This window comes from Astyanax mexicanus, chromosome 16, assembly GCF_023375975.1.
Source record: "Astyanax mexicanus isolate ESR-SI-001 chromosome 16, AstMex3_surface, whole genome shotgun sequence".
NCBI classification, from domain to species: domain Eukaryota; kingdom Metazoa; phylum Chordata; class Actinopteri; order Characiformes; family Acestrorhamphidae; genus Astyanax; species Astyanax mexicanus.
In genome coordinates, this window is record NC_064423.1 from 21,248,296 (window position 1) to 21,273,760 (window position 25,465).

At 38.3% G+C, this 25,465-nt stretch overlaps 1 protein-coding gene across 3 annotated transcripts in view; it reads right to left on the minus strand.

Moving 5' to 3' along the window:
* Window positions 1-25,465, minus strand: part of nek7 (NIMA-related kinase 7) — a 104,758-nt gene that overhangs the window by 39,595 nt on the left and 39,698 nt on the right. For 2 of the 3 annotated variants that reach the window (XM_022669760.2, XM_022669758.2), the window contains exons 3-7: window positions 25,096-25,257; window positions 21,808-21,870; window positions 16,043-16,153; window positions 10,611-10,719; window positions 6,496-6,603 (exon numbers count right to left, since the gene is read on the minus strand). In XM_022669760.2, coding sequence (XP_022525481.2) covers window positions 6,496-6,603; window positions 10,611-10,719; window positions 16,043-16,153; window positions 21,808-21,870; window positions 25,096-25,257 — 553 coding nt within the window. The remainder of the gene's footprint in view (window positions 1-6,495; window positions 6,604-10,610; window positions 10,720-16,042; window positions 16,154-21,807; window positions 21,871-25,095; window positions 25,258-25,465) is intronic. The other variant, XM_022669759.2, reaches the window with a different exon arrangement.

Consider the following 25,465-nt stretch of genomic DNA (forward strand, 5'->3'; position numbering starts at 1 on the left):
CAAACTCCCCGTGCTGCTCTCTCCAGAGCCAGCCACAAGTTCCTGGTTGCATCATTGCAGCGATGCGTAGGCCAACAAGCGTGAAAGATTGATGATGGAGCGAGAGGCAAGTCACGGAGGGGGAGAACGAGAGAGGAAAGCTTTCTGACAAATGCTCGCAGTTTACTAAAGTTTAGCCCTGGCACAAACACCTCAGATCTGACGGAGCGCTAGCAGGTCTCATGTGGCGAGAACACCAAACACCGAACGGCATCAGAACGTGAAGGCAGGGAGCGGAGCTGCTGTGTCTTCTGACGCAATTTCTACAGATGAAACAGACTGTCCACAACCGCTGCCCTTCTGTTAACAGTAAAAGAACAGTGGCAGACCGAGGAAATAAGATCTAAAAGCCTCTATTTAATCGCTACCAACGTTCAGTAGCATCACGCACACAGACAGCGAGTGCATCGTTCATTTTCATAATATGTCCTTAAGGTTCTTGCATAATAGCAGCTGACCTACAATCCCAAAAAACAGCAATTAATCACTTTATTGACTGAATAACTAGCGAGGTCTTTTAACCGGCGCTATCGCTCACGCTGTTGCGAACGCTCCGGTCTCCCAGCGCTGTTTGAACGCCGTCCCTCAACAACCATTGTTAGATGATTAAAAATCATCTTCTCTTATGCTAATAGTTTCATAAAAGCCAGATGCTACAGCGAGAGCATTCCAGCTGCATACCAAATTAACAACACATCACTTATTCATGCAAATAAATAGAAAGTCATGTTGGGATTGATTTCCATTATTATGAATTGTTATGACATTAGGATGCATTCTTTGAGTGAAGGGAGCGAAATCGGCTTTTCTGAGGGGGCGGATGCTCAAAACGCAATTACCAGCAGTTCTCTGCAACACGGCGATTAAAAGATAATTAATGGTTTTGATTAGATACACATACATAGACATATAAATATACAAAAATATTAGAAAATCACACTAGAAGTAATCACTGCAGCAGGCCTTAAGACAGTAAGGGGCCGTCTTAAAATTTTGGACACTGTTTAGAAATGTAAACCGTCAGCAGCAGCAGACAGCACTCAAGAGAACACACAACTGACCATGCTCATGCTCTTTCTATTTTTTTCTTGTCTCTCTTTCTCTCTCTCTATCTGAGTAGGTTGATTAGCACACCGGGTTATTGATGACAGATCAATATGGGGTTTGGCAAGGGTTTGGCAACCCTCATTGCAACTATTTTTAAATGTATGATATATTGTCCTAGAATTCATTGCAATAATCATTATCATTTTAAGACAATTTTGATAAAGATTTAATAATTCACAAATTAAATAATGATTAACAGTTTAACAAAACAGAGTTGTGAATTTTATTTTTCAAGAATAGTCAGACTTTCAAATTTAAATACAAGATTTACAAAACCGCGTAATAGTAATTATATTAAGATAAATAAAACTGCTGTGCTTTTAAACAAAGCTGATATTCTGTCCAAGGTCAGCAAACATCTCACCATATATTGTACGATTTGTCATTTACTTAATTATCATTATAAATTTTATACAAATAAAATCAAAGAATAAATAGAAAAATTGATATAAAATTGATATACAGTTTCACATTAATGGACTCTCTACGATAAGTAAAATTATTGAGGGTGTATCCATTTATTGTACAATAAGTAGATATTGTAATTTTTGTTACAGGTCTACATGTTAATAAATTTAAACATATTGAAACATAAAAATAATAGAAACACACAAAATATATTAAGCAATTAAAGTAACAAAAACTACACTAAATGTAACTATAAATTAAAAAAATGACATTTTTAAGTCCAAGTAAATAAAATTGCTGGCTAAAAGTTCAGCTTGGTTGCTTTTGGATAACTTTATGCCACTCCTGGTGCAAAGACTCAAGTAGTTCAGCTTGGTTTGATGGCTTGTGATCACCCATCTTCCTCTTGATTATATTCCAGAGGTTTTTAATTTGTTAAAATCAAAGAAAATCAGTTTTAAGTGATCTCTTATTTTATAAGAAACGCACAACTAGAAACACATTCATTAGTTCTAACATTAATATAATCACCGTTTTCTATAAAGAGCTAAAACATCACTGGCATGAGCCCAATTTAGCTGTTAATAACAAAAATGCAGACACTATTTGCTCTCTTGTTATATCCCCCCTCACCTCTTTCATTGTTACCCCTTCTATACTAAAATCTTCCCTTTGCACTGTATTCCCCCTAAACCCCCTGCTATCTCCCCCCTCCTTCCACCCCCCATAATTTAAAGGGGAAGAAGCCTCTGGCAGGAAATGCAAAGAGTGAAGAAAAGAGTGATTTTTTTTTTTCGCTCTCCTCTCCTCTCTCTTTCTTTCGCTCCCCCTCTTTGGCTTTGTTTGTATCTGTGGGCTGCAGAGCCACTCGGAGACAGAGTTAAAAGGCTACGGCTCGGCTTCTGAGGAGGAGAATTGACAGGCACGGAGCGGCGCTTCCTGGACCTCCATCCAGTGCGCATCGCAGTGTTCTACCACGGTGGTTTGTCTCATTACAGCCCAAACTGTCAAGCCACAATCCCTCCTCCAGCACCCTCCCTGCCCGTAACCACCACCCCCATGCATCGAGAGGGAGAGAGAGAGAGGGAGAGGAGGGAGAGAGAAAAGGGGAAAGAGCGAGAGCAAGAGCAGGAGAGAGAGAGATAGAGAGAGGAAAAGCTGGAGCAGAGGGACTTTAGTGTACCCACCCAGAGGGAGACATAGACCTGGGTCTCCATGCCCCTGGGTGAATTTAACCTGCCAGGAGATGCTCATGAAATTCATACTCTGCTACAGCTCAGCCTGAGCACAGAGAACCAGCACGACTCTCAGCAGCGGGAGAGCTCTACGTGATCACACACACAGCACAGCTGCATGATGGGGACAAAATCGCATATATAGCATAGAGCATAAGGCACATATACTGAAATCAGTAGACTAATCCCAGTGAACACCTGGCCAATAAGTCATGTGTAAAACCACCCAGGAATCCAAATTCTGAGAAGTAAAGCTGCTGCAATTCTATAAAAGAATCATTTTTGTAACATAGCTATAAAGCAGTGTGAAGAACTTTTACATGGGTAAAAACCAACATAACCAAGTTACAACGAGGTCTTTGAGGCTGCAACAGGTTCTTCTGACTATAGGCCTGTCACCATAGTTACGTTAGATAACCAATAGTTCAATATATGGAACATTAGAGTGACCATTAGCATGTACGAGCAGGTATGTGAACTTTCTTTGATGTTTGAATGAATGAGGTTTGAATAAAGGTATAACGTGCATGCACTGGATCAAATATGGGCGTTAATATGCAAAATATGAATCATATTTAAAAAAATAAATAAAATTCATCCTGAAAACATCACAGGATCATCTTACATCTTTACAGAATGTAGGCGTGCTGGGTTAGTTCTACTTAGTTTAGCTTCTACATATCTGTTCAAACAACTTAACAATTCAAATAATTTAAATAAAGGTTTCATGTTCACTATAATTAGTTCTGACAATTTCTTTAACAAAATGTTAAAATGTATTAGGTTATGAAATTGTTGTCATTTGTGTTACATTAGGATTTTAGTCTTAAAATATTTACAGTCATGAAGGAGCTGCTCACTGAATTTATCAAATGTATTTTGAATTGAGCATCAGTATTCAGAAGTGGGTCTGGGCTCTTATGAATTAAGAGTATATTTTATTATGGCTAAAATGAAATAAGTATCTTCAGAGTTTTCCTGTTTCTGAGAGTCCATTTTTTCCCATTTGTGTGTGATTCTGAGCGCTGTACATTCTGCAGTTATTCACTAGTTGTAAGAAATGGTCAGAATGGGTAAATTATTTAAAATAGTTTAACCTTCATGTTGTTTTCAATCCACGTAAACTAGTCAAACCAAGCTGAACTGCTTGAATATTTGCACCAGGAGTGGCATAAAGTTATCCAAAAGCAGTGTGTAAGACTAGTGGAGGAAAACATGCCAAGATTTATGAAAACTGTAATTAAAAAAACAGGGTTATATCACCAAATATTGATTTCTGAACTCTTAAAACTATAAATATAATTATGAACTTGTTTTTTTTGCATTATTTGAGATCTGAATGCTCTGAATCGTTCTTGTTATTTCAGCCATTTCTCATTTTCTGCAAATAAATGCTCTAAATGACAAATTTTATTTGAATTTGGGAAAAAATGTAGTTCATAGAATAAAACAATAACGTTCATTTTACTCAACCATATACCTATACATAGCAAAATCAGAGAAACTGCAGGTTAAGGTGCACACCAAAAAAACAAACAAAACAAACTATGATGTTCCAGCTACAACGCTCACATCAAAGCACAAAATAAATCATTTTGTATTTTTTGAGGGCTTTATACATCACAAATCTCAAATACACTAGCACATACAAAACAAATACATGTACAAATAAACTGCATAAATTATAACCTCACTCTGTCATCTTAAAGCTATATCTGTTAAAGCCTCCATCTTTCACTTTCTTTTATGACTATAATTAAGCCTGGTTATGACTCCACAGCACGCTGGACGTCTGTGTGTGATCTGACAGGTCAGCGGTGCTGAATGCATGAGTAAACAGCTGTAAGATACACTGGCATTAATACACACAGCACTATTACCCAGTCCTGATTACTTCCTAAATAATGAGCAGCAGTGACGGAGCGAGGACTGCACTCAGATGTCCTGTAGAGGGTGCTGTGGACTCAGCTTTTTTGTCACATCTGTCACACGCATTTCCTGAGTCTGGGGTTTTGTTGTGAGCCGTGCTGAATTCGGCAAAAACAAGCACATCCTGTGGAGCCGCATAAGACTAATAGAAATAAAAATAATAGTTTTGGTTATTAGCCAAATTATCTCAATTTTGCCTCCTCTGTATGAGACACATACCTCTTCAAACTAAATTGGTTAGACGAGCAGATTTGATTCAAGAGGAAAAAAGAATAATAAATTAAGTGAGCAAAGCGTTTTAACCATTGTAACATAGTTTAACATATGCTATTGTTACATATGCTATCCCCTAATGACGCCAGCCTTACGCGTTGTTAGTTAGAAGCCCCTTTTGTGGATGACAAGAGCCACTGCAGATCCGCCCCCCACTGTACCTCCCTACCCAGGGTGTGCGTGTGTGTGTGTGTATATATATGTGTGTATATACACACACACACACACACACACACACACACACACACACACACACACACACAGCTCTGGAAATAAAAAATAAGAGACTATTTAAAAATTATGAGTTTCTTAGATTTTACCCAATTAAAAACCTCTGAAATATAATTTAGAGGAAGATGGATGATCACAAGCCACCAAACCAAGCTGAACTGACTGAATTTTGGTGTAAAGTTATCCAAAAGCAGTGTGTAAGACTGGTGGTGGAGAACATGCCAAGATGCATGAAAACTGTGATTAAAAACCAGTGTTATTCCACCAAATATTCATTTCTGAACTCTTAAAACTTTATGAATATGAACTTGTTTTCTTTGCATTATTTGTGGTCTACAAGCTCTGCATCATTTTTTATAATTTGTTATTTTTGCCATTTCTCATTTTCAAAAGATAAATAATCTAAATGACACTATTTTTATTTGGAATTTGGGAGAGGTGTTGTCCGTAGTTTATAGAATAAAACAACAATGTTCATTTTAATCAAACACAGAACACAGAGAAACTGATTCAGAAACTGAAGTGGTCTGTTCGTTTTTTTCCAGAGCTGTATTTGATTATACTTTAAAGCATATTTTATACGATAAAACTAACTAAATAAATAAATAAAAAAGATGCATTATTTGTACATAGATCTAAATAACGTGATTTCCTAAAATGAACAGAGGCTGATAGAGGGCTCTGGATGGGGCGAGCCGTCTAGGCCGACACCTCCTGAGTCAACCACTTAACGGGAGGAGGCGAGTATGACGACTTCATCTGCCACCAGTGTCTCCTTCCTGGGCGGAGTGGTGAAACTGGACTCGGCGGGGTGTCCTAGACGGAGTGGCACTGCCAGACTCATTTTCTTTCTTTCATTTTTCCACTCGAGTCACTGCCCGGCCGGTGTCCCTGCGCAGACATTGTGTGTGCGTGGAGAGGGGTCGCGGGGTCAAGGCAACAGGAAAGCTCTAACTGCTCAATGAAATGGATACACAGCCTGCCACGCTTTGCTCGCAACTGGCCGCGGGGGCCCGGCGGAAGGTGCTGCTTTATAATGGACACATGGTTCTGCTCGCGCGGCGGGGCCTAATGAAACACATCTAGCTCCTCTGGAGTGATTAAAGGCCCTTACTGGAGTACTCTGTCTCCCTTTTCCCTTTTTCCATGGAAGTAGGGAGGTGTGTGTGTTTGGAGATGTGTGTGTGTGTGTGGGATGGGAAGGAAGGGGGTGAGGTCCACAGAGTGGGAAAGCATGAGAGAAAGAGAGAAAGAGAAGATGAAGAGGGCTTACCTAGAGAATGCGCTGCAGTGGTTTTGGAGCTGAAGAAGCGTCCCAATCCCAGGTCACCCAGTTTCACCACTCCAGTGGCTGTGATGAACACGTTGGCTGGTTTTATGTCTTTAAAAAGAAATGAGAGAGAGATGAAGTCACTTATCAGACTGACACATACTGCATGTGAGTGAGGAGAGGGGGAAAAACACAAAAATAAAGTGAGAAAGTAGGTGAAGTAAAAAATGCTCCATAAAAGAAGCAGAAGCAGAATCATCGCACGGCACTGCACAGAACCAAAAGAAACATCCCTAAATCCAGGAAAGGACAAGGTATAAATCACCTTTAAGAGTCCAGGGGACCGGCATTAGACGTTTTAAGGGCAGTGCGTGTGTGCGCCCGCGTGTGCGCATGTGCCTCACGTTATCAGAACCATGTGCTTCGAGACACACTGTACAGTATGGAGTTTAGCACCTCAGAACGCGAGGCTTTCCAGCAACAACAAACACAGGTCTAGGTTTAGAAGGCGAGGTGTGACCTAGAGAATCAGATGTGAATTGGACGAGTCAGGTGTGAAATGGCTGTGTATAAAGGTGGTGAATGACAGAGCAGAGGGGCAGTGTCAGAACACGGTTCAGGTGGGGAAAGAGAGGGGGGGGGGGGTCTTTTTGCTGCAGTGCTGGAGAATTATCTTCCATATTTATAGCTTTAACAGTAGATAGTTATGTAGTTATAGAGACTTTATTATGATCATTTTTAACCCTCCTGTTATGTTCATTTCTCAGAATCAGCAGTGGTGTTCCCGGTTCCTATTGACCCGTCGGATGTTTAATTACGCAAAAGATATCTGAATAAAATCTTAACAAGCAGTGTGAATATGTCATTACTAACTTCATTGCTAATTATTATCAATAAAATTAATATTTAGTGCAATAGTGTTCCTTACAAATAATAGGTAATAGTTCTAATAAAATAATTCACTTGTTTTTAATAAAAAAAAAAGATGTTCAACCTTTTTTTCTTAATGTTTCCCTACTTTATTACTTTTGAAAGACCAACATATAAAACAGTAGTTTTACACAACATTAAAACATAACATTGCAATTTTGTTTGAGTTTTAGTTTTTGCAGGGGGTGGTTGCAAATATTTGAGATGAACCATTTTCACATTATATGTTGATTACACTAAGTAAGGCAAGCAGAAGAAGTTTCATACTGAAAAATAATACTTTTAACTATTTTTTTAATCTTTAAACTTCAAGAGGGGTCAATTTGACCTGTAACATAACAGGAGGGTTAAGTAATTATCAGGTCGTATTGATCAGCTACAAGTTTTATTAGCTTCGAGTGTTTAGACATAAATTCTTATATGTTGATCAAATAATTCCAACATTTATCCCTGACCCCAGATGCAGGCCGACAGGTATGATATATTTTAGATCTAATATATATTTAGCTTAGGGCTATAGATGGATGCTAGACTAATACTGTTAACAATCACTAGACTAAAGCCATTTTTTTTTTACAGCTGAAAGTTGCGACCATTTGGACATTGTACTATATATACTGTATTTGGTGTCATAAGTTTTGGTTTTGCACTGCAGTTTAGTGAGTCCACTAAAAAAATACGACCCGTCATCATCTCACGTTGACTTGCTTTCGGTGTTGTGCCGAATTCGGAATCAGATACCTTTTATTTCTATTTAAAATAAGGTTTATTTACAGCTACAGTACATACAGTACTTACAAACAGAAGCTTTTGTGCACATACTGCTGCCTGGCATGCATCGATTTTAGTACAATACCGCTTCTTTCTTTTCTTCTATTGTTTATTGGGTGTAAACTAAGCGAATCACGGTTGAGTGGATCTTGGCCAAGATCAGATCTTTTGGTCTGAGAAAATTTTGGTCCTTTAAACCAGACTGTGATCTGCAGCACTTTTTACACATGCCATTTCATATCAGACCAAACTGCAAACGGAAGAGTCTGAAGGGCCAGAAAAACAAAGGAGGTGTGAAAGAACCCTTAGACTGTCAACCAGCTTAAACCTCTTTAAATATACTTACATTAGAGCTTAGAATTTCTGCCCCAGCCTGAGCCAATGCCCGACCCGTGCTTGGGCCGGGTCGGGCTGAGATTTCCCACCACTTTCCACGGGCCAGGTCGAGTCGGGCTTAGGAAAATGGTCTGTGACCTAGGCATCTGTTTTTTAATGCTATTTTTTTTATATAAAGTTATGGTGTGATAATTACAATATAGCAAAGTTACGAACCAAACTGTATTGAAAAAAAATATACATGCATGAGTTAGAATGTTATAATCATGTAGCTCTGGCCTGCATAGTGTGTTTTCGCACACAAAATTAAAAAAAATTATTTGTTCAGGAAGTATTTTAAATTCTTAAACATTGTTAATTTTATTAGAGTAGAGGAAAGTAATTGTAAACTATGTTTTTGGGCTATTTTGGTTTAATGATTGTGCAGTGCATAGCGGTATTGTTGTTTTTTGTGATTTTGCACTTAGGCTATAAACTCAATATAAAAAAAAGTTTGTTTGTTTAGAAAGTATTTTATATTTTTAAACCATGTTAAATTATATTAGATTAGAGGACTGTCATTCAGACATTATTCTTGTAGCATAATTTACTGATGTTCTTAATAAACATTTTTCTTAAAAAATAGGTCTATGCTTCTTCAGTTATGCAATGTTAATTAACATCATTCTGAACAGATTTAGCTCATTCAAACAGCCCAAAAATGTTCTTAAAATGCTCAGTTTTAATGCTCTACTTACTAAAAAATATATATATATATATATATATATTGAGTTTAAATTGGGCATGGGCTAATAACAGTTCATAAGTGTGGGCTCGGGCCAAGTCGAGGCCGATCTAAGCTCTAGTGCCCGTACTGCTTTTTAGCATACATCGATTTTGCCACAAATCACAGCTTGGGTACTAACCGAACTAACTGAATCATTGCTCACTTGATTCAGATCAAAATCAGATCTTTTAGTCTGAGCAAATTTTAGTCCTTTAGACCAGACAGTGATCTGCAGCACCCTCCATACATTCCAGTTTGTATCAGAAAAAAAAACTCCAAACTGACGAGTCTGAAGGTCCAGAAAAACAAGGGAGGTGTGAAAGAACCCTTAAACTGTCAAACGGTTTCACCCGATTGATTGGACAGTAGGTCTTGATACAAATTACACAAAACAGCGCACCCCACTGGGCTACTAGAGGTTGTGTTGGGCTACCTTCTACAGAAATCTCTGAGTGTGCAGGATCGACAGGCCCAACTGCAACATCTGTGTTCAAACGTGCTTCCATATTTAAGCCCCACGTTAACTGTACAAATCTTTTCACTCTAATAATGTATATCTTAGAAATATCCTCATTTAATTTACACACATGAAGTTTCACTCCATTTCAAAACCTCCTTTGTGGGGTTGAGTGTACATGCCCAAAAGTTCACATTATTTAAAACTAATCTAAATTTTTTTTTGGAGATGTTAATGGATGTAGTTTAGGAAAAACAAACAAATCCTATGAATCACTTTTACATTAGGGCAGTTTATTTATGGTCTGTCCAACAGTTTGCTATAGACTTTCAACAGACCTAGCAGAAAACAACATAATGTTTTTTTTTTAATTATTATTATTATTTTAGATTAGATAAGGAGGCGAAATAAGTTCAGTGTTTGTAAGCAACACTAGCTTTGCAGTTCACACATCAAACATATATTGTCTAGTATCTGACTAGCAATAAATGACTATTCTTATATTTAAATATAATGATAACTTTTTATAACTTTTTTTCTTTTAGCCAATTTATTCTCTTTACATTGACACTGTTTACAGAACAAGTGGGGGTTACAAATCAAACTAAAGTGGAAAAAATATTATTTGACAGCATCAATTAGCTAAAATAAACAACAAATTGTGAGAAAGAACATTATGAAGACAATATTCCAATATTTATTTTAAGCTACAGGAGGAAGGAATACGGTAAGCTGTGTGTCCTGTCAAGTACAAGTTCAAACAGCAGCGCACGCGTGTACACGGTTCCAGTGATACCTGTATGTACACAGTTCAAATGGTACAAAAATGTCAGAGCGTGTGTTTGTGTTTGTGTGTACCTCTGTGCATGACGCGTCGGGAGTGCATGTGCTCCAGCGCACTACACAGCTGAACAAAGTACTTCCACACAGTCTTTTCAGGGATCAGCCTCCTCTGTTTCTTGAAATGCTGCAGAAAGAAGAACACACATCCCTCAATGCAAGACAAACCCTCACTACAGAACACTGGACATAAAGGCCTGAGGCCTATACCACCGAGGACTGACAGTGGAGGATCCTCACCATCAGAACCACATGAATACTTGGATTCCTGACATGGTGTGAACATTTGCACACTGTCTTCTTAAAGAACATCCCTGAACAGCCAGTCTTGTGATTTATATTTATATGCTTAAAATAGATCACTCTGTGTGTAATACATATATATAATATAAAGGTTTCACATTTCAATCCGAATTACTGAAATAAAGTAACTTTTCAATGATATTCTTTTTTTTCTGAGATGTACTTGTATAACATTTAAAACAATTTTAAAATTATCATTTATATTTCATTTATATTGCATTCTGTTCAACTTTACAAACCTCTAAAACTGACGTCTGGCATGTTGCATTACACATGCATTGCACACGCTTTTGTGTGTGTAGCTCACTAAAGGCTGTCCATATCAGTCTAAATTTCTCATCATTTATTGTTCCAGGTTTCCTTCCTTCAGAAAAGCACTGCAATCTGCCACTTCCTTATGGGTGCACATTTTTTTTTTTTAACGACAGTGCTCGATTATAAACACAAACATATGCAGTACAAATAACCCTATATTGTGCTTAATAGATCACAGGGCTCTTCCAATATAGTAGAATATAATAAATTACAAGGTCCCACACCTAAGCTAAGCAGAGTGCGTTTGTATGTGTGTATCTACTGCTGAATCTGCACAAAGTCTGAGCAGCTTGTTCACCTCTGAACCACCTTTTCTGACCTCACTTGACCTGTTCTCACCTCTTAAGCCCCATCCAGGGCACTAATTAGTAACTACATTAGACCACAATGCCCTCGGTAATGAACTCAATATAATAGAAAATCTAACTTTAACATATCTTATCTAAACACTGATCAGAGTGAAGCATGATATCTCCTACTTTCCCATATCAGACAAACTGAGCGACCAGAAGCTTCCATGTGGGTGAAAACACAGCTTAGTTATAGATGTACGATGATATCAGAATTATGTTAATTGCTTTATTCGATGCTTAGATTTGGTCAATATTTTAAATTGATACTTCCTGTAATATTTATTATATGCTGGAAAAGGACCAAGTGATGCTTTAAAATACATTAATCATTTTAATTTTAAGATAATTTTATATATATACATATTTTTTAGTTTCAATAGATTTATTGTTTTATTTTCTTAATTTACAAAAAAAAAAAACAATGTTCATTTACTTTTCCCACTACCACTTAAAAATGTTTTAAAAATGTGTTCAATCAGACCTGCAAGATAATTTTTTTGTGTTGTTATTTTAGGCACATTATATATGAATACCCTTTATTTGGAGGAAGATCAGATTACGTTTTTTATGCAAAAAAAAAGCAAACCCTGACTAGCACTGCTGTAGTAGTATTAGCATTACCCTCTAACTTCGCTAAGCGCTTGCTCTTTCTCCATTCAGAGGAGAGTATATCGGATTGTAGTCTGCTTGTTTACAATGTTAAAACAAACTACGTGGGATGAACCACTAGCTAGTATCACCCTAGGTTCCACAGCATAGTGCTGTCAGGCGGCATTAGCTGCTAACTGCAGCTAGTGCTAGCGGTTAGCTGCTTATAATAATACTGCTGCACCCAGCCTTAGTAGAAATTTGGAAATCTAAGCTTACTGTAAATAAACTGAAGCATTTTACAGTTTACTACTAAACAGTTTTCAGAAGAGAAATCTGTGTAGATTAACATCCAGCGCTTCTTTTATTTTAATAGATTTATTTTTAAATATAATTACATTTCTGTCTACTTAGCTTAGCATTACAGATCTCGCCACCCAATGGTGAGACTTGCTGAATTAGAAGGAAAACATGGCGACACCCCTGTTCCTTACTAGTGTCGCATGATGTGTGTGCCTTATAATCCAGTGTGCCTTCTATATGAGAAAAAAATAAATAAAATAAAAAGACGATTATTGATAATAAATGCTCCTTATAAGCCAGTTCACTTTATAATGCAAAAAATAAGTTTAGATTTAAATATGCATGTTGGCACTGGTAATGTGTAATATCGGTTATCCGCATATATATACGTGTGAAGTCAGACACTGGTTTTCTGAGGAAAGCGCAGCATCAACTAACAGATGTCTGTGACGCCCAACATCACACTAAGAGTGTTTGGGAGAGAGAATCATCTACACACCCAGAGAGAGCAAGGCCAATGGTACTCTCTCGGACTCTGGCTGCTGATGGCACTCAGCGTGATTCAGGATTTAAACCGGCGCTCCTCGGATCACAGAGAGAGGACAGTGGGCTGCTGGACCACTCGGAGCATGCAAGTGGCAGAGCTTTTGGCCTGGCCATTACTGCATTGTGCTTTTAGCACCATGGCTCTCAGTGCTTCTATTCAGACTAGAGGAGGTGCACGAGTGGTTGTGAACCTAGCTTCAAAGTTGCAATTAATTCAGTGTTACACAATTAAGAGTAAATGAAGCTTACTTAACCAAAACAACACAGTAATTATCTGACCTTCTGAACGCTGGCTGAATAATTAATTGAGTCACCAGCGATAATTAGGTGATCCTACTACTTGTCAGCACAGGTAAAATGGTGAGGGTGGGGGTGTATTAATATATATATATTAATACATAAAGCACAGGTTATTTAAGGCCGGTTACTATTCCATTGTGCAAATGCTGCTCACTTTGCCTGTTTTAACCCCCTCCTCTTTATTGAAATGATTGGAGCGGCTGTGAGCATGCAGTCTCAAGCCCAGGAAACCTTGGCCCACATCCAAACAAAGCCGGTGGATCTATTCTTCCCCAGCCCTTCTATTTGCATATCAGAGGGCCGTTTGATGTCAATGGGGGAGCACAGCAGCCCCCTCCGTGCCTTTAAAAAGCAAACACGGCACATGCAATATTCTGTAAGTGCATGCAAATGAAGGGGCCATTTGATTTCATTTGAATCCTGAGATGGACAGAGAAAGAGGGGGGAAAAGAGGAAGCGGGGAAAAAAAAAGAAATCAAAAAGAATAAAAAATGGTAAATTCATGCATTTGGAGCTTCTGTTTTACATACGGCGCACTGTTCAGTCATATTTACTGCAGCATGCTGAAGAGGGATTAGTCCAGATGCACGGGTTTGGAGTGACACTACTTAATAAATAAAATAAATAATACTAATTAAAGGAGTGCGGGCTGATGCACGGATGTGAATAGGTGGGGAGAGGTGAGAATAAGGGTGCGAGCAAGTGAGCGAGGCCGCTGGGCGAGGAGCTGACAGACGTAATATTCACCGTCTGAATACGTTGGTATGTTATGATGCCTCTAAACGTCTGGCAGGCTGAGGCTCTCGTAATACTAATCCTCCATGTCCTCATTTAGCAGCTCCAACGTCTTGGATACAACTGAGGAAAGCCTTGCCTGGGGAGCTTGTTTGCACTACACATTGTTTAAGCAGGACGAGATTTGGGAAAGGGCGTCTTTTACATGCAGGACATTAATTTGTGAGCATCAAGTTGGGGAGTGTTGGCTTGTACGGCTGTCAGGAGCGGAGGAAACGCAGAAGGAGAACACAACACAGAGTGAAAACTGGAGAGAAAGAGAGAGAGAGAGAAAGAGAGAGAGGACACTGAAGGGTATTTTTACCAAAGCATACAAGAGATCATTTGAATATCAGCATTTTTAAATTACTTTACAAGACTGAAAGCGTGTTTTGTAAATATTGTCCAGATTCCTGAACATGATTCCATGTCCTGGAATAAAGTAAAAAAAAATCTTAAAGAACAGAAATTTTGACCCAATGTAAAGAACAATTGCCAGATTTAATTTAGCAAAAAGTGGAAATTTTCAAAGATTTGAGCCAAATCAAATGCTTTAGACTTGAAGTAAAACTTAGACTTAAGGTAAAACTTAATTGAGCTAAACAGCAACTTTAAAAAATATCCAAAGTACTAAGTTGGTCCCCTCTACACACTATTGAATGTAATCAAATGCTGCCTGCAAAATAGCACAAAGGTAATTTTACTACATAAAAAGTTTTACTTTGTTAAGTAGGGCTGCAACGATTAGTCAATATAATCTTCAATGTCGATTATTTAAATTTGTCGACTATGAAGTTCATTGTCGACTAATTTGTAACAGTCCAGCATTGCACAAAGTGCTAGGGACAGAAGCAAGAAAAATATGCAGTCCTACACTCAAGGAGTGTAAATATTTGAATTGCAACCAGCTCATATCTTATTCTTATTTAAAACAATCCTAATTGCTAATCAAACAATAATAATTTATCACTACATACTGTATATTTAACAGTCTTGGATCAGCGCTTAGTGAACCATCATTGTTGGGCCCTTAAACAAGGTCCTTAACTGATGGCTGCCTACAGCTCCGGGCACATGTTCTCACAATATCACTGTGTAAGTCTTCTGGGTTTACTCACTAGCGTGAGTGTGTGTATTCATTGCACAGATAGATTAAAGAAGGCGGCTACATTTCCATTTGTGTCCGGGTACATTAACATTGAGCATATACCCAACACTTGTTCACACTGTTCACAACCTGTTTCTACATTAGCTGTATCTCTCTATTATCTCTTTAACATGAACATTGAACATGTGCCCATCACCTGCTCACACTCATAACCCAGAACCTGTTTCTACATTAGCTATAGCACCACATTATCTCTCTGTACTGTTGGTTTTGTTCTGTTATTATTTATTTGTACTGTGCGGGTCGAACCGAAGCGGATGGGTTCTTCTGACTGAGTCTTGGTTCCTCCTAAGGTTCCTTGCCACTGTTGGCATCTCTGTGGTGCTCGTTCATAAGAGACGTGGACCCGTTTCTCTGTAAAGCTGCTTTGTGACAACATTCAACATTGTAATTTTTTAAAAATCAAATTTTAGAAAAAAAAAATACCAAGTTTCCAAAATATAACATGCAAAAAATTCCAGTAAAAAATATTTAAAAAATATAATTTTTACTGTTTATCCAACCAGAATGGTGAGATTTAAAAAACTGGCATGAAATTTGGTTCTAAATGAACCAAAGCCTATAAGCAAAATCTTTTTAATGTATTGTATATAAAAAAATAAAAACAATTTTGATACTTCAATATATCGATATTCTTTTACACCCCTTCAACATACAACATGGTGCAGTACATGGTGAGAGCTGAAGACTTTCTACTAAGCATTTCTGAGCCATGAACTAAGCTCGTTTATTTCCAGTGCAGAAAACCAGAACGCAGTGTGTGTGTAAGAATGTGCTGACACAACGCCGGGCGCCCATACCTTTATCATACGTGAGAGGTCCCCAGCGTCCGCAAGTTCCAGTACTATGTTTAACTCGTTCTCTTCGATGAAGGACGCGTGATATTTAATTACGTTGGGGTGGTTCAATTGCTGCGGAAGAGAAGAGAGGAGAGAGAGAGAGCAGGGTATCAGTGACTGTTACATATTTAATAGATTCTACGGGTCAAACAGAGCTTTCAAAAGTTAGAGACAGAAGGAACAAAGCAAAAAAAGAAAAAGATAAAGAAAGAAGATGCATACACTCCGGCGCCGTCCCGCCGACTAGCGTCCGACGAGAACGGTGTGCGGGACACCTTCAAAAGAGCCTCAAAAAGGCTCGAATGGAATTCATTTACAGCAAAGCTCATTGTGGGGATGGCATCGGAATGGGGAGAAAACGAAAACGACATAAACAGTTGCTCATGTAAAATGCAGGAGTGTTTCACTCCAGCTAACTAAGCCAGGCAAGGAGAGAGAGAGAGAGAGAGAGAGAGAGAGAGGATGAGGAGAAGGAGGGAGGAAGAGGAGGAAGGGAAGGCTGGAAGGAGAGGAAGGTTTATTTTGGAGGGAGAGAGAGAGAGAGAGAGAGAGAGAGTGTAAGAGAGAGCGGCTTGCCTCAGCCGGGCGACAGTGTACTGAGCCATGTGGCATTTCAAATAATTAAATAAATAAATAAATAAATAAATAAACAAACAATCCCTGGCTGATGCTAACATGACGGGCCAGGCAGCAGCAGTGCGTAGCATAATATCTCCCTCCTCCGCTCACCCTCGCTCTCTTTTTTTTTCTCTCCCTCTTTCCCCTCTTCCTCCCTCCGTTCCTCTTTTTTTTTTTTTCCGCTTTCTTTTTCCCGTTGGTTGGTCAATGAGCGGAAGCATCCAACATGGTAAACAACGGCGAAGACAACAGCGACAGGCAGGAGAGGAAAAGGCAAAAAAAAATTAAATAAATAAATAAATAAATAAAAGAATGAAATAATAAAAAAAAAAAAATAATAAAATATAACAAAAATAAGTGCATGAATGGGAAGGGAAGCAGGAGAGGAGTACAGCTAGCTATACAACAACCACACACTCACCCACACACCCAGACACCCCCAAACCCACTCTCACCCCCCCTCTCACCCACTCTTCCCCTTCCAGCGAGCGAGTGAGTAAGAGAGTGAGCGAGAGAGCGAGATAAAGTGAGAGAGAGCGAGCCAGCCGAGGCCAGGCGATGTGCTGTGACATGGCAGAGGGGGTTATTAAAGAAATGTTCATGCTCCGAGCTGATACAGAGGAGGGCGCGAACAGGCGCACACACAGGCGCATGCACACGCGCCCGTGCCTGCGTGCGTACGTACGTGTGTGCGTGCGTGCGCGCGCTTCCGCCGCCGCCGTCCCGAGCCTTTTCTTTAGATGTATTTTTGGATCACACGACCGCAGTCTGAGCAGTCGGCGGTGTCATCCTCACTCCTCTTCCCCCTTCCCGACCCCGAGCTGCCGTGCCGAAGCGTGGCGAACATGAAACGCGACAACGCAGCGCAAATTGGAGCGCCGCGCTCGCTTTAATCACGCTGAGCGCTGTAATTTCGCCTTCATCTCGCATTCCACACGATACGCGGTAAACCTTCTGTTTGTGACGAGGCACATTAAGGTGATGCAGTTATATCAGGCTAAGTTGGAGCTCTTTAACATTTCCCCACAGTGACTGCTCTAATATATCACGAGCTGGATATGAGGAGTGAACGTGGATGATACTGATTGTGGTGATGCATTAATAAATAATGTAACCAAATAATTGTAAAAGTGATTTTGCATCTAATAAACTATATGTATTCAATATAAGCATATTTAATATATTATCTATACATTATCATTAGAAATGCACCAAAACTGTTTTTTCTATTCCGATACTTGAAAGCTATACTAGATTTTTCAGGGATCTGCCGATACAGAGCACCAACTGTGACTTATATGACCCTATAGTTGCTAATAAATCCATACATTTATTTTGATAAATATGGATTTCTGTATACCAAATAAGATATAATAAGCATGAAAAAAGCACTGATTTAGTTCCAGTACCAGTAATTGCACAATGAAGTAAAATGTGCAACATATCTATTACCATCTATTGTAACAATATCAGTCAGAGTTGTCAAGTAACTAAGTTAAAATACTTTTTTTTTACCTTATTTAAGTAGAATTTTGGTTATCTGTACTTTAATTACTAAGTAATTATATTTTAGGCAACTTCCTCCTGTTTCATTTCAGCTTATATTGAATTTGATTCAGATTTCCCATCCATCCATCCATCCATCCATCATCCATCCAACCATCGCTTTTACTTTTATACTTTAATTAGTTTTGAATCCAGTACTTTTACTCTTTTACTTAAGTAAGTAGGCAAAGTTGATACTATAGAAGTATTTTAAACCCTAGTATCTATAGTTCTAATAGAGTAATGAATGTAAATACACCTTTGGTATCAGTGCAACACTAACTATAATCTTTCTTTTTTTTATTATTTTAATATTTTGAGGCAGCTTCCCAAACTGGATTAAGCAGGATTATGCATATTCTTGGATTACACAGTAGTTTAAAGCGGGATTTTCCAGGAAAATAAAGGAACATATAGTCTGACTATGACTAAGATTAATCCCTGGCTGAAAAATTTTTTTCACACTATAAGGCACACTTAAAATCTTTCCCAAAATTTTGCCAATCATCAGGGCGCTTTATAATGCGGTACACCTTATGTACGAATTTTACCAGTCAGGTTGTAAAGGGCAGTAAAGTGCAGCATTATAAGGGAGTTTCAGTGAAGTTTCTCCAGTAGCGCTGCTGCTAACTGCGCTAAAATAAACAAAAGCGATTTACTCACCCAAATAAACAGTTTTCAGGAGAGAAATCTGTGTAGATTAACATCCAATGCTCATTTGGATTTGAAATAATACATTTTTTTTTAAGAATTACATTTTTGTTTACTTAGGTGCTTCCCCCCAGCTTCCCCATTAGAAGGGAAACGTGGCGACACCCTTGTTTCCTAACTATTGTTGCTTAAAATGCACCTTATAATCCGGTGCCCCTTTCTGTATGAAAATAGATGGTTATTGATAATGCACCTTAAAATACAGTGCACCTAATAGTCTGTTAAAAATGAAAAGTAACATTAGGATGGAAAAGAATATTCATGTAAAGTGATGGTTACAGAAAGTGGGTATAGGGAAACTGACAGATAAACAAATAGACAGACAGATGGTCAGACGAGACAGACAAACAGAGGAACGAGGTGACAGGGTTGGGGGCACCCCGGCTGCTCAGGTACTGCCAGTCTTGCTCATTATTTTGATTTGCGACTCTCCCTTCCTCTGGTTTTTGCCTTGTGTCTCTCGTTCTGTCCGCTAAAGCGGAAGACAGAGTTTCTGCGTTTTATTAAAAAAATGCCTTATTAGCTGTTTGTGGTGGCTGCTCATAATGACTGCATTCATTAGCAGAGCAGAGCTTACTGCAGGAAATAAAAGAAAGGGTGGGGGTAAAAGGTTGAGACACTCGTGACAAGGTCAGTGTTTTGGTCCCTACTAAACCCAGTAAAGAGCAAGCAAACATCTAGCAAAACAGCAGTAAAAAAGTGAGACTGAATGTTGTTCTTGCATCCTGCATGACCTTTTTGTTCCCACCGTCCTCCTACTGCTGAAGGTCAGAAACTTCCACTAAGCTCCTCCTACTTCAGCAACTCTTCTAATAATAAAAAGGTGAAAGGTGGCAAAAAGTAAACTAAAGTGAAGCTAAGTTAAGTAAACCAAACTGTAATAAAAAAAAAAAACATTTTCAAACGAGCGCTGGATGTTAACCTATACAGATATCTCTCCTAAAAACCATTTACGTCGGTGAGTAAAGCGCTTCGGTTCATTGACAGTAAGCTTAGATTTCAAGTTTTTCACTAAGGCTGGGTGCAGCAGCATTAGCATTAGTGGCTAAGCGCTAGCCACGCTTAGAGCTAGTAAATGCCAACCGACAGCCTTACACTGAGGAACCCTGAGTGTTCAGGCAAGCCAGAGCGATATTAGCTAGCGGTTCGTGCCACATAGGTTGTTTTAGCAGCAGGTTACAGGCCGATAATACTCACCTCTGAACAGAGAAAGAGCTAGCGTTTAGCACGGTTAGCAGCTAATGCTAATACTGTTCCAGCCTTGGTGCTGGAGAACTAAACTGAAACTCCTGTATAACACTGCTCTTCAGCAGAGTGGCTTTACTGCTCTTTATAACCTGACTGGTAAAATCTATACACAAGGAGCACTGGATTACAAGGAGCACTGCCGATTTTTGAGAAATAAAAGTCTTTTCCAATAATCATGAACGTCCCAATTAGGCATCAGCTATTTTAATCCCAAACCAGTTCCAAATTGTTTCAATTTGTTTCAACCACAAGGTGGAATTAAATTAACGGATATTAATGCTCAACCAGTACCACTTAGGCGAGTTCTCAGAAGGTAAATGTAAGAGTTTAGAGTCTGCAGTGCTTTATCCTACCTTTCTTTTTTTTTTTTTTTTTAAACAACTTGATTCACTTCTTTTCAGCTTTGTTCACATTACAATTTAGACTTTTTGCTGAGACCAGATTTGGTTGATGGTTGATAACCTTGATGGTTCCCATTTTTAAAAGGACGCGAAAGAATTTGGTCTCTGAAATGGCACACATGTTGACTAGCAAACTAGTAAACTTCTAAAAGTTAAAATTGACCTTTCAGATCACATATATTTCTAATTTTGCGGCTACTTGAAATCAAACGTTGGTGGTATGCAACCAGCAGGAAAAAGATGCAATTGTTCCATCATCCATTCAAAGTTCTAACAGACTAAAGATACAGTCTTTGATATGCCCTCTCTGTTTTCTGTCTCTTTGTTTAAAAAAAAAGAAAAAAAGAAAGTTGGTCATTAGACATTAGACAGTGACATGCTTTAGAGAATCACATGCAGTAAATGATAAAACAAATAAATAAATATTAAATCATAATAGGCCACCAGTTATCTGGTCTAAGAAGAGTCCCTATTCACAACGGACTGAACAGTGATCAGGGTCGAAGCGATCATCATTAAACTGTGTGTATATGTGGGTGAGTGAGTGAGTGTGTGTGTGGGGTGGGAGAGTTGTCGGCAGAAAGCTGATCTAACGAGAGCTAGCAAGACAAAACAGCGAGCCGAGTGCAGCGAGACACCTCTGATCACCCAGACGCCCCGTCTGATTGGACCTGTCACTAATTTGTTAGTTAGCCCTCATGCTAGCACGAGCCGCAGCCTACTTAAGGCCGTTTGATGAACGCAAACGATATGGTTTTAAAACAAGGGAGAACGTTACGAAGGAGAGGACGTGCAACATCAAAAGACACATGAGGGAGTCGATGTGAGGGAGCTAAATTTCCAAGCTGTTGCTCTTATGCCCCCCCCCATTCATCCCACCCCCCCTCCCAATGCTAAATATTACAGAACAAGATAAAAACTATAGTTTTGGCATAAAAAAAGAGAGTCAATCTCAGCCTGGAGGAATGACACGAAAAAGCCCGTGATCTGCGCTTGCCTTACACAGGGAGAGAGAGAGAGAGAGAGAGAGATAGAAAGAGAGAGGGGGAGAAAGCAGAACGTCTGGTACAGATCAATTGTTTTCTCTGCCTCTGTCTCTCTCTCCCTCTGTCTGTTTCTCTGGTATTAGGTCTCGGCAGAGGCACCTTTAGAAAGCGTAATAGCGGCACATGGCGCCGCTCTCTCCCTCCTCTGGTTTCTTACCTTCAGGAGATCTATCTCTTTGATGCAATCTTGCCGAGCTTTGGCATCCATCAAATCGAATATCTATCAAGAGATCAAAAGGGAAGACAAGAGAGAGAAAGAAAGAGGGAGTTATGGCATACAGAGGAAAAAAAAAAAAAAAAAAAAAAACATGAATATGGCCGTGTGGAATGGTTGGGAGGGTGGTACTGAGCCGCTGCCATGCCGCCGCTTCAGGCGACCAGAGACAGGGCAGGCCAGCCTGACCACCCAAACACCTGCTTCGGCCAATCACAACAGCCCCAGACATTTCCACAGTGTTTCAATTCACAGCGCTGACTGGAAGCGAGGGAAACACTACATAAATGGATGTTTGCGAACATAATTTTATGCACTGTAACAAACAAGGTGGTCTGATATTAGAATTTTTTGAATGATTTGTTTCTAGGATTTATTAAAATTTTTATCCTATTTTCTCCACAATTTGGAAGGCCTGTAACATCATCCACGCATTAGGACCCACTGTCTAACCTCCCTTCTTCCTTACAAACCTTCCCACTTTCTCAGATCTTCTACTGCTGGGCTTTGGTGATCAGGCTTTCTCCAGGCTCATTCTCTGACTATGGAACTCCCTTCCAACTGTGTTTAAGCAATCTCCCTCTCTTTACAAATTTTATCATTTTCATATCTTAAGACTCACCTCTACACTTCTGCCGACGGCTTAGTTTGTTTATTTCTGGATTTACACACTTTACTGTTGGGTTGATGCTCCTCTATAAATGTAGACGGTCTGTCTGTGCTGAATCAGTTTTTCTGATTTGGCTATTTATAGGTGTATGTTTGAGTAAAATGAACATTGTTGTTTTAATTCTATAAATTACAGACAATATTCCTCCCTAATTCCAAATAAAAATATTGTAATTTAGAGCATTTATTCACAGAAAATGAGAAATGGCTGAAATAACAAAAGATGCAGTGCTTTTAGACCTTAAGATAAGTTCATATTTATAAAGTTTTAAGAGTTCACAAATCAATGGTGGAATAACACTGTTTTTTAATCACAGTTTTCCTGCATCTTGGCATGTTCTCCTCCACCAGTCTTACACACTGCTTTTGGATAACTTTATGCCACTCCTGGTGCAAAACTTCAAGCGTTTCAGCTTGGTTTGATGGCTTGTGATCATTCGTCTTCCAAGGTTTTCAATTTCATAAAATCAAAGTAACTCATAATTTTCAGGTGGGCTTATTTTTGTCCAGAGCTGTATAACATCTTAATGTGGTTTTAATGCTGAGCAGCACTTCTATATAATCAAACTGTGATATGCTAAAAAAATATCATCATTCATTAATTTATTATATTCTAAATTCAGATTTCATTTGATGCACTTAAAAAAAAGGAGACTGGAACAGATGTGAGAACAGCACTTTGGAAAACATCTAAATAAGTGACTTTAGACAATAACTATTAGTATAAATAAAAAAAATGGATCAATTACAAATAAACCCCTGAAATGAACATGTCCAGAGTTCTATATGGCCGTGGACTCCATCACTGGTTCTAAAGCCCCCCGCTCTGAACATTCCCCTACTATCTTCCACTTCACATCAATAATCTCTGGTTAATAAGTTGATTACAGGGGTCAAGTGTTCAGGATAATGACCCTCCAGAACCAAAACAAGGGAAAGCACTGCTACAGGACTATCATAATACATAACAACACCCTTAAATAATAGATCTAGCTGTGCTTTAACCTCACTGTCTAATTCCAAACCCAATCAGCATAATTAAAACACCTAAAAAAAGCTATTGTCTAATTACAGTTAATGCTATTGAGACTGCTCTGTACAATCTCTGGCTGGTAGGCCCGCTGCACTGTAGGGGAGGAGCTTATTTTACCAGGCATCAGTTATTGCTTCTAGCAAGTCTGTTTTCACAGGAAGCTGAAAAATAACACTGTGCAATCAATGGAAACACCTGAATCACAGTGATTAAGAGTGTGTGTGTATGTGTGTGTGTGAGTCGTGATAGGTCAGAGAAAGACAGCTCCTCAACACTGAATATTTAGCAGCAGGATTTCAAACAGGTGATCAGAAACAATCAGGCGCTAGTCTCCTGTGACTCTCACTGTAAAAACTCATCACCATTTGTCTCATCAAGCTTCCTTCAGGTGAACAAAAATAACGTGTTACAGTAATTCCATATAAAATAGCTAACATGGCCATGTTTAATGTTATTAGGCCCACAATAACAATAATACCCACAATACTGTGATTCTTAGAATTATGTGAATACTTAGTATATTGTAAAACATTTCTCTATGACACTTCACGGCATCTGTGTTACTGAAGAGTAAACTGCCTACACATTAGATACATGTATGTATATATGTATGTATATATATATGTATGTATATATGTATGTATGTATGTATGTATATATTTATATATATATATATATATATATATATATATATATATGTATATATACATATTTATTTATATATATATATAAATATATACATACATATATACATATATACATATATGTATATATATATATACACACATACATACATATATACACACATATATACACATGTATATTGTATACAGGTATATATATATATATATATATATATATATATATATATATATATATATATATATATATATATATATATATAGCCCAGTTCTAAACAGTCTATGTTAAAGGTTTAATCTCAAAACAGTATGAAATAGACTGATTATGTTGCTCTCAAATAACAAATCCTCAATCCAACCAACCAAAAGAACCACTGACATTGTTTCATGAACAATTTTACGGCCACTAAGACTAAAAACGATAGCATTACACAAAACATATAAATCTATAACAGACATTAAAACTAAAAGGAAATCAGAAGCTGAAACAGGGTCGTTTGGTCCTCCAACACTGTGGACTGACTGGTAATGACACAGTGGTTACTGAGGCTAATGTTTCTCAGCTCTAATGCAAGAGTTCTCACCAGTATTAAATGCCTCACACTGATATTATTCCAAAATACAGTGTTTCAAAGACACTCAGTGTATCATTATGTGCAGCACAGAGTGATATTTAATACATCATGGTATTTGTTTAATAATATAATAATATGTTAAGCTCAAAAGCATTTAACTGAAAGCTGACATTTTGCTTAAAGCTTAGTAGGCCCAGTCAATTTTGAACACTTCTGGAGTTCAGTGCATTTGTCATTTCGTTATTAATCACAGCATTGTTTTTTTTTTTTAAGATTTATTGTTTAGTAAGACTGTCTGATGGATGGAACTTACCTGTATTTTTTTCAAAGCTACTGCCGTGTTGTTTATCAAGTATCTGGCTCGATAGACCTCGCTAAACTGGCCCCTCCCGATCTTCTTCTCAATCTGAAAATTGGATAAGGTGTTGTAGCCCATGTCTACATTGATCGTAGGGGGTTCAGACTGCAGCTGCTTCTATGACAAAACACAAGGGAAAAGAAGAACAAATGCTCATATACATACTTCTGGCAGATCAGTACACATTCAATTTATGATAACATGATTTATGGTTTTCATGCCTAATAAGAAAAAACATTACACAAGTTATTATTGTATTTGTCACACTATAAGGTGCACTTAAAATCAGTGCGCCTTATGTATGAATTTTACGAGTCAGGTTGTA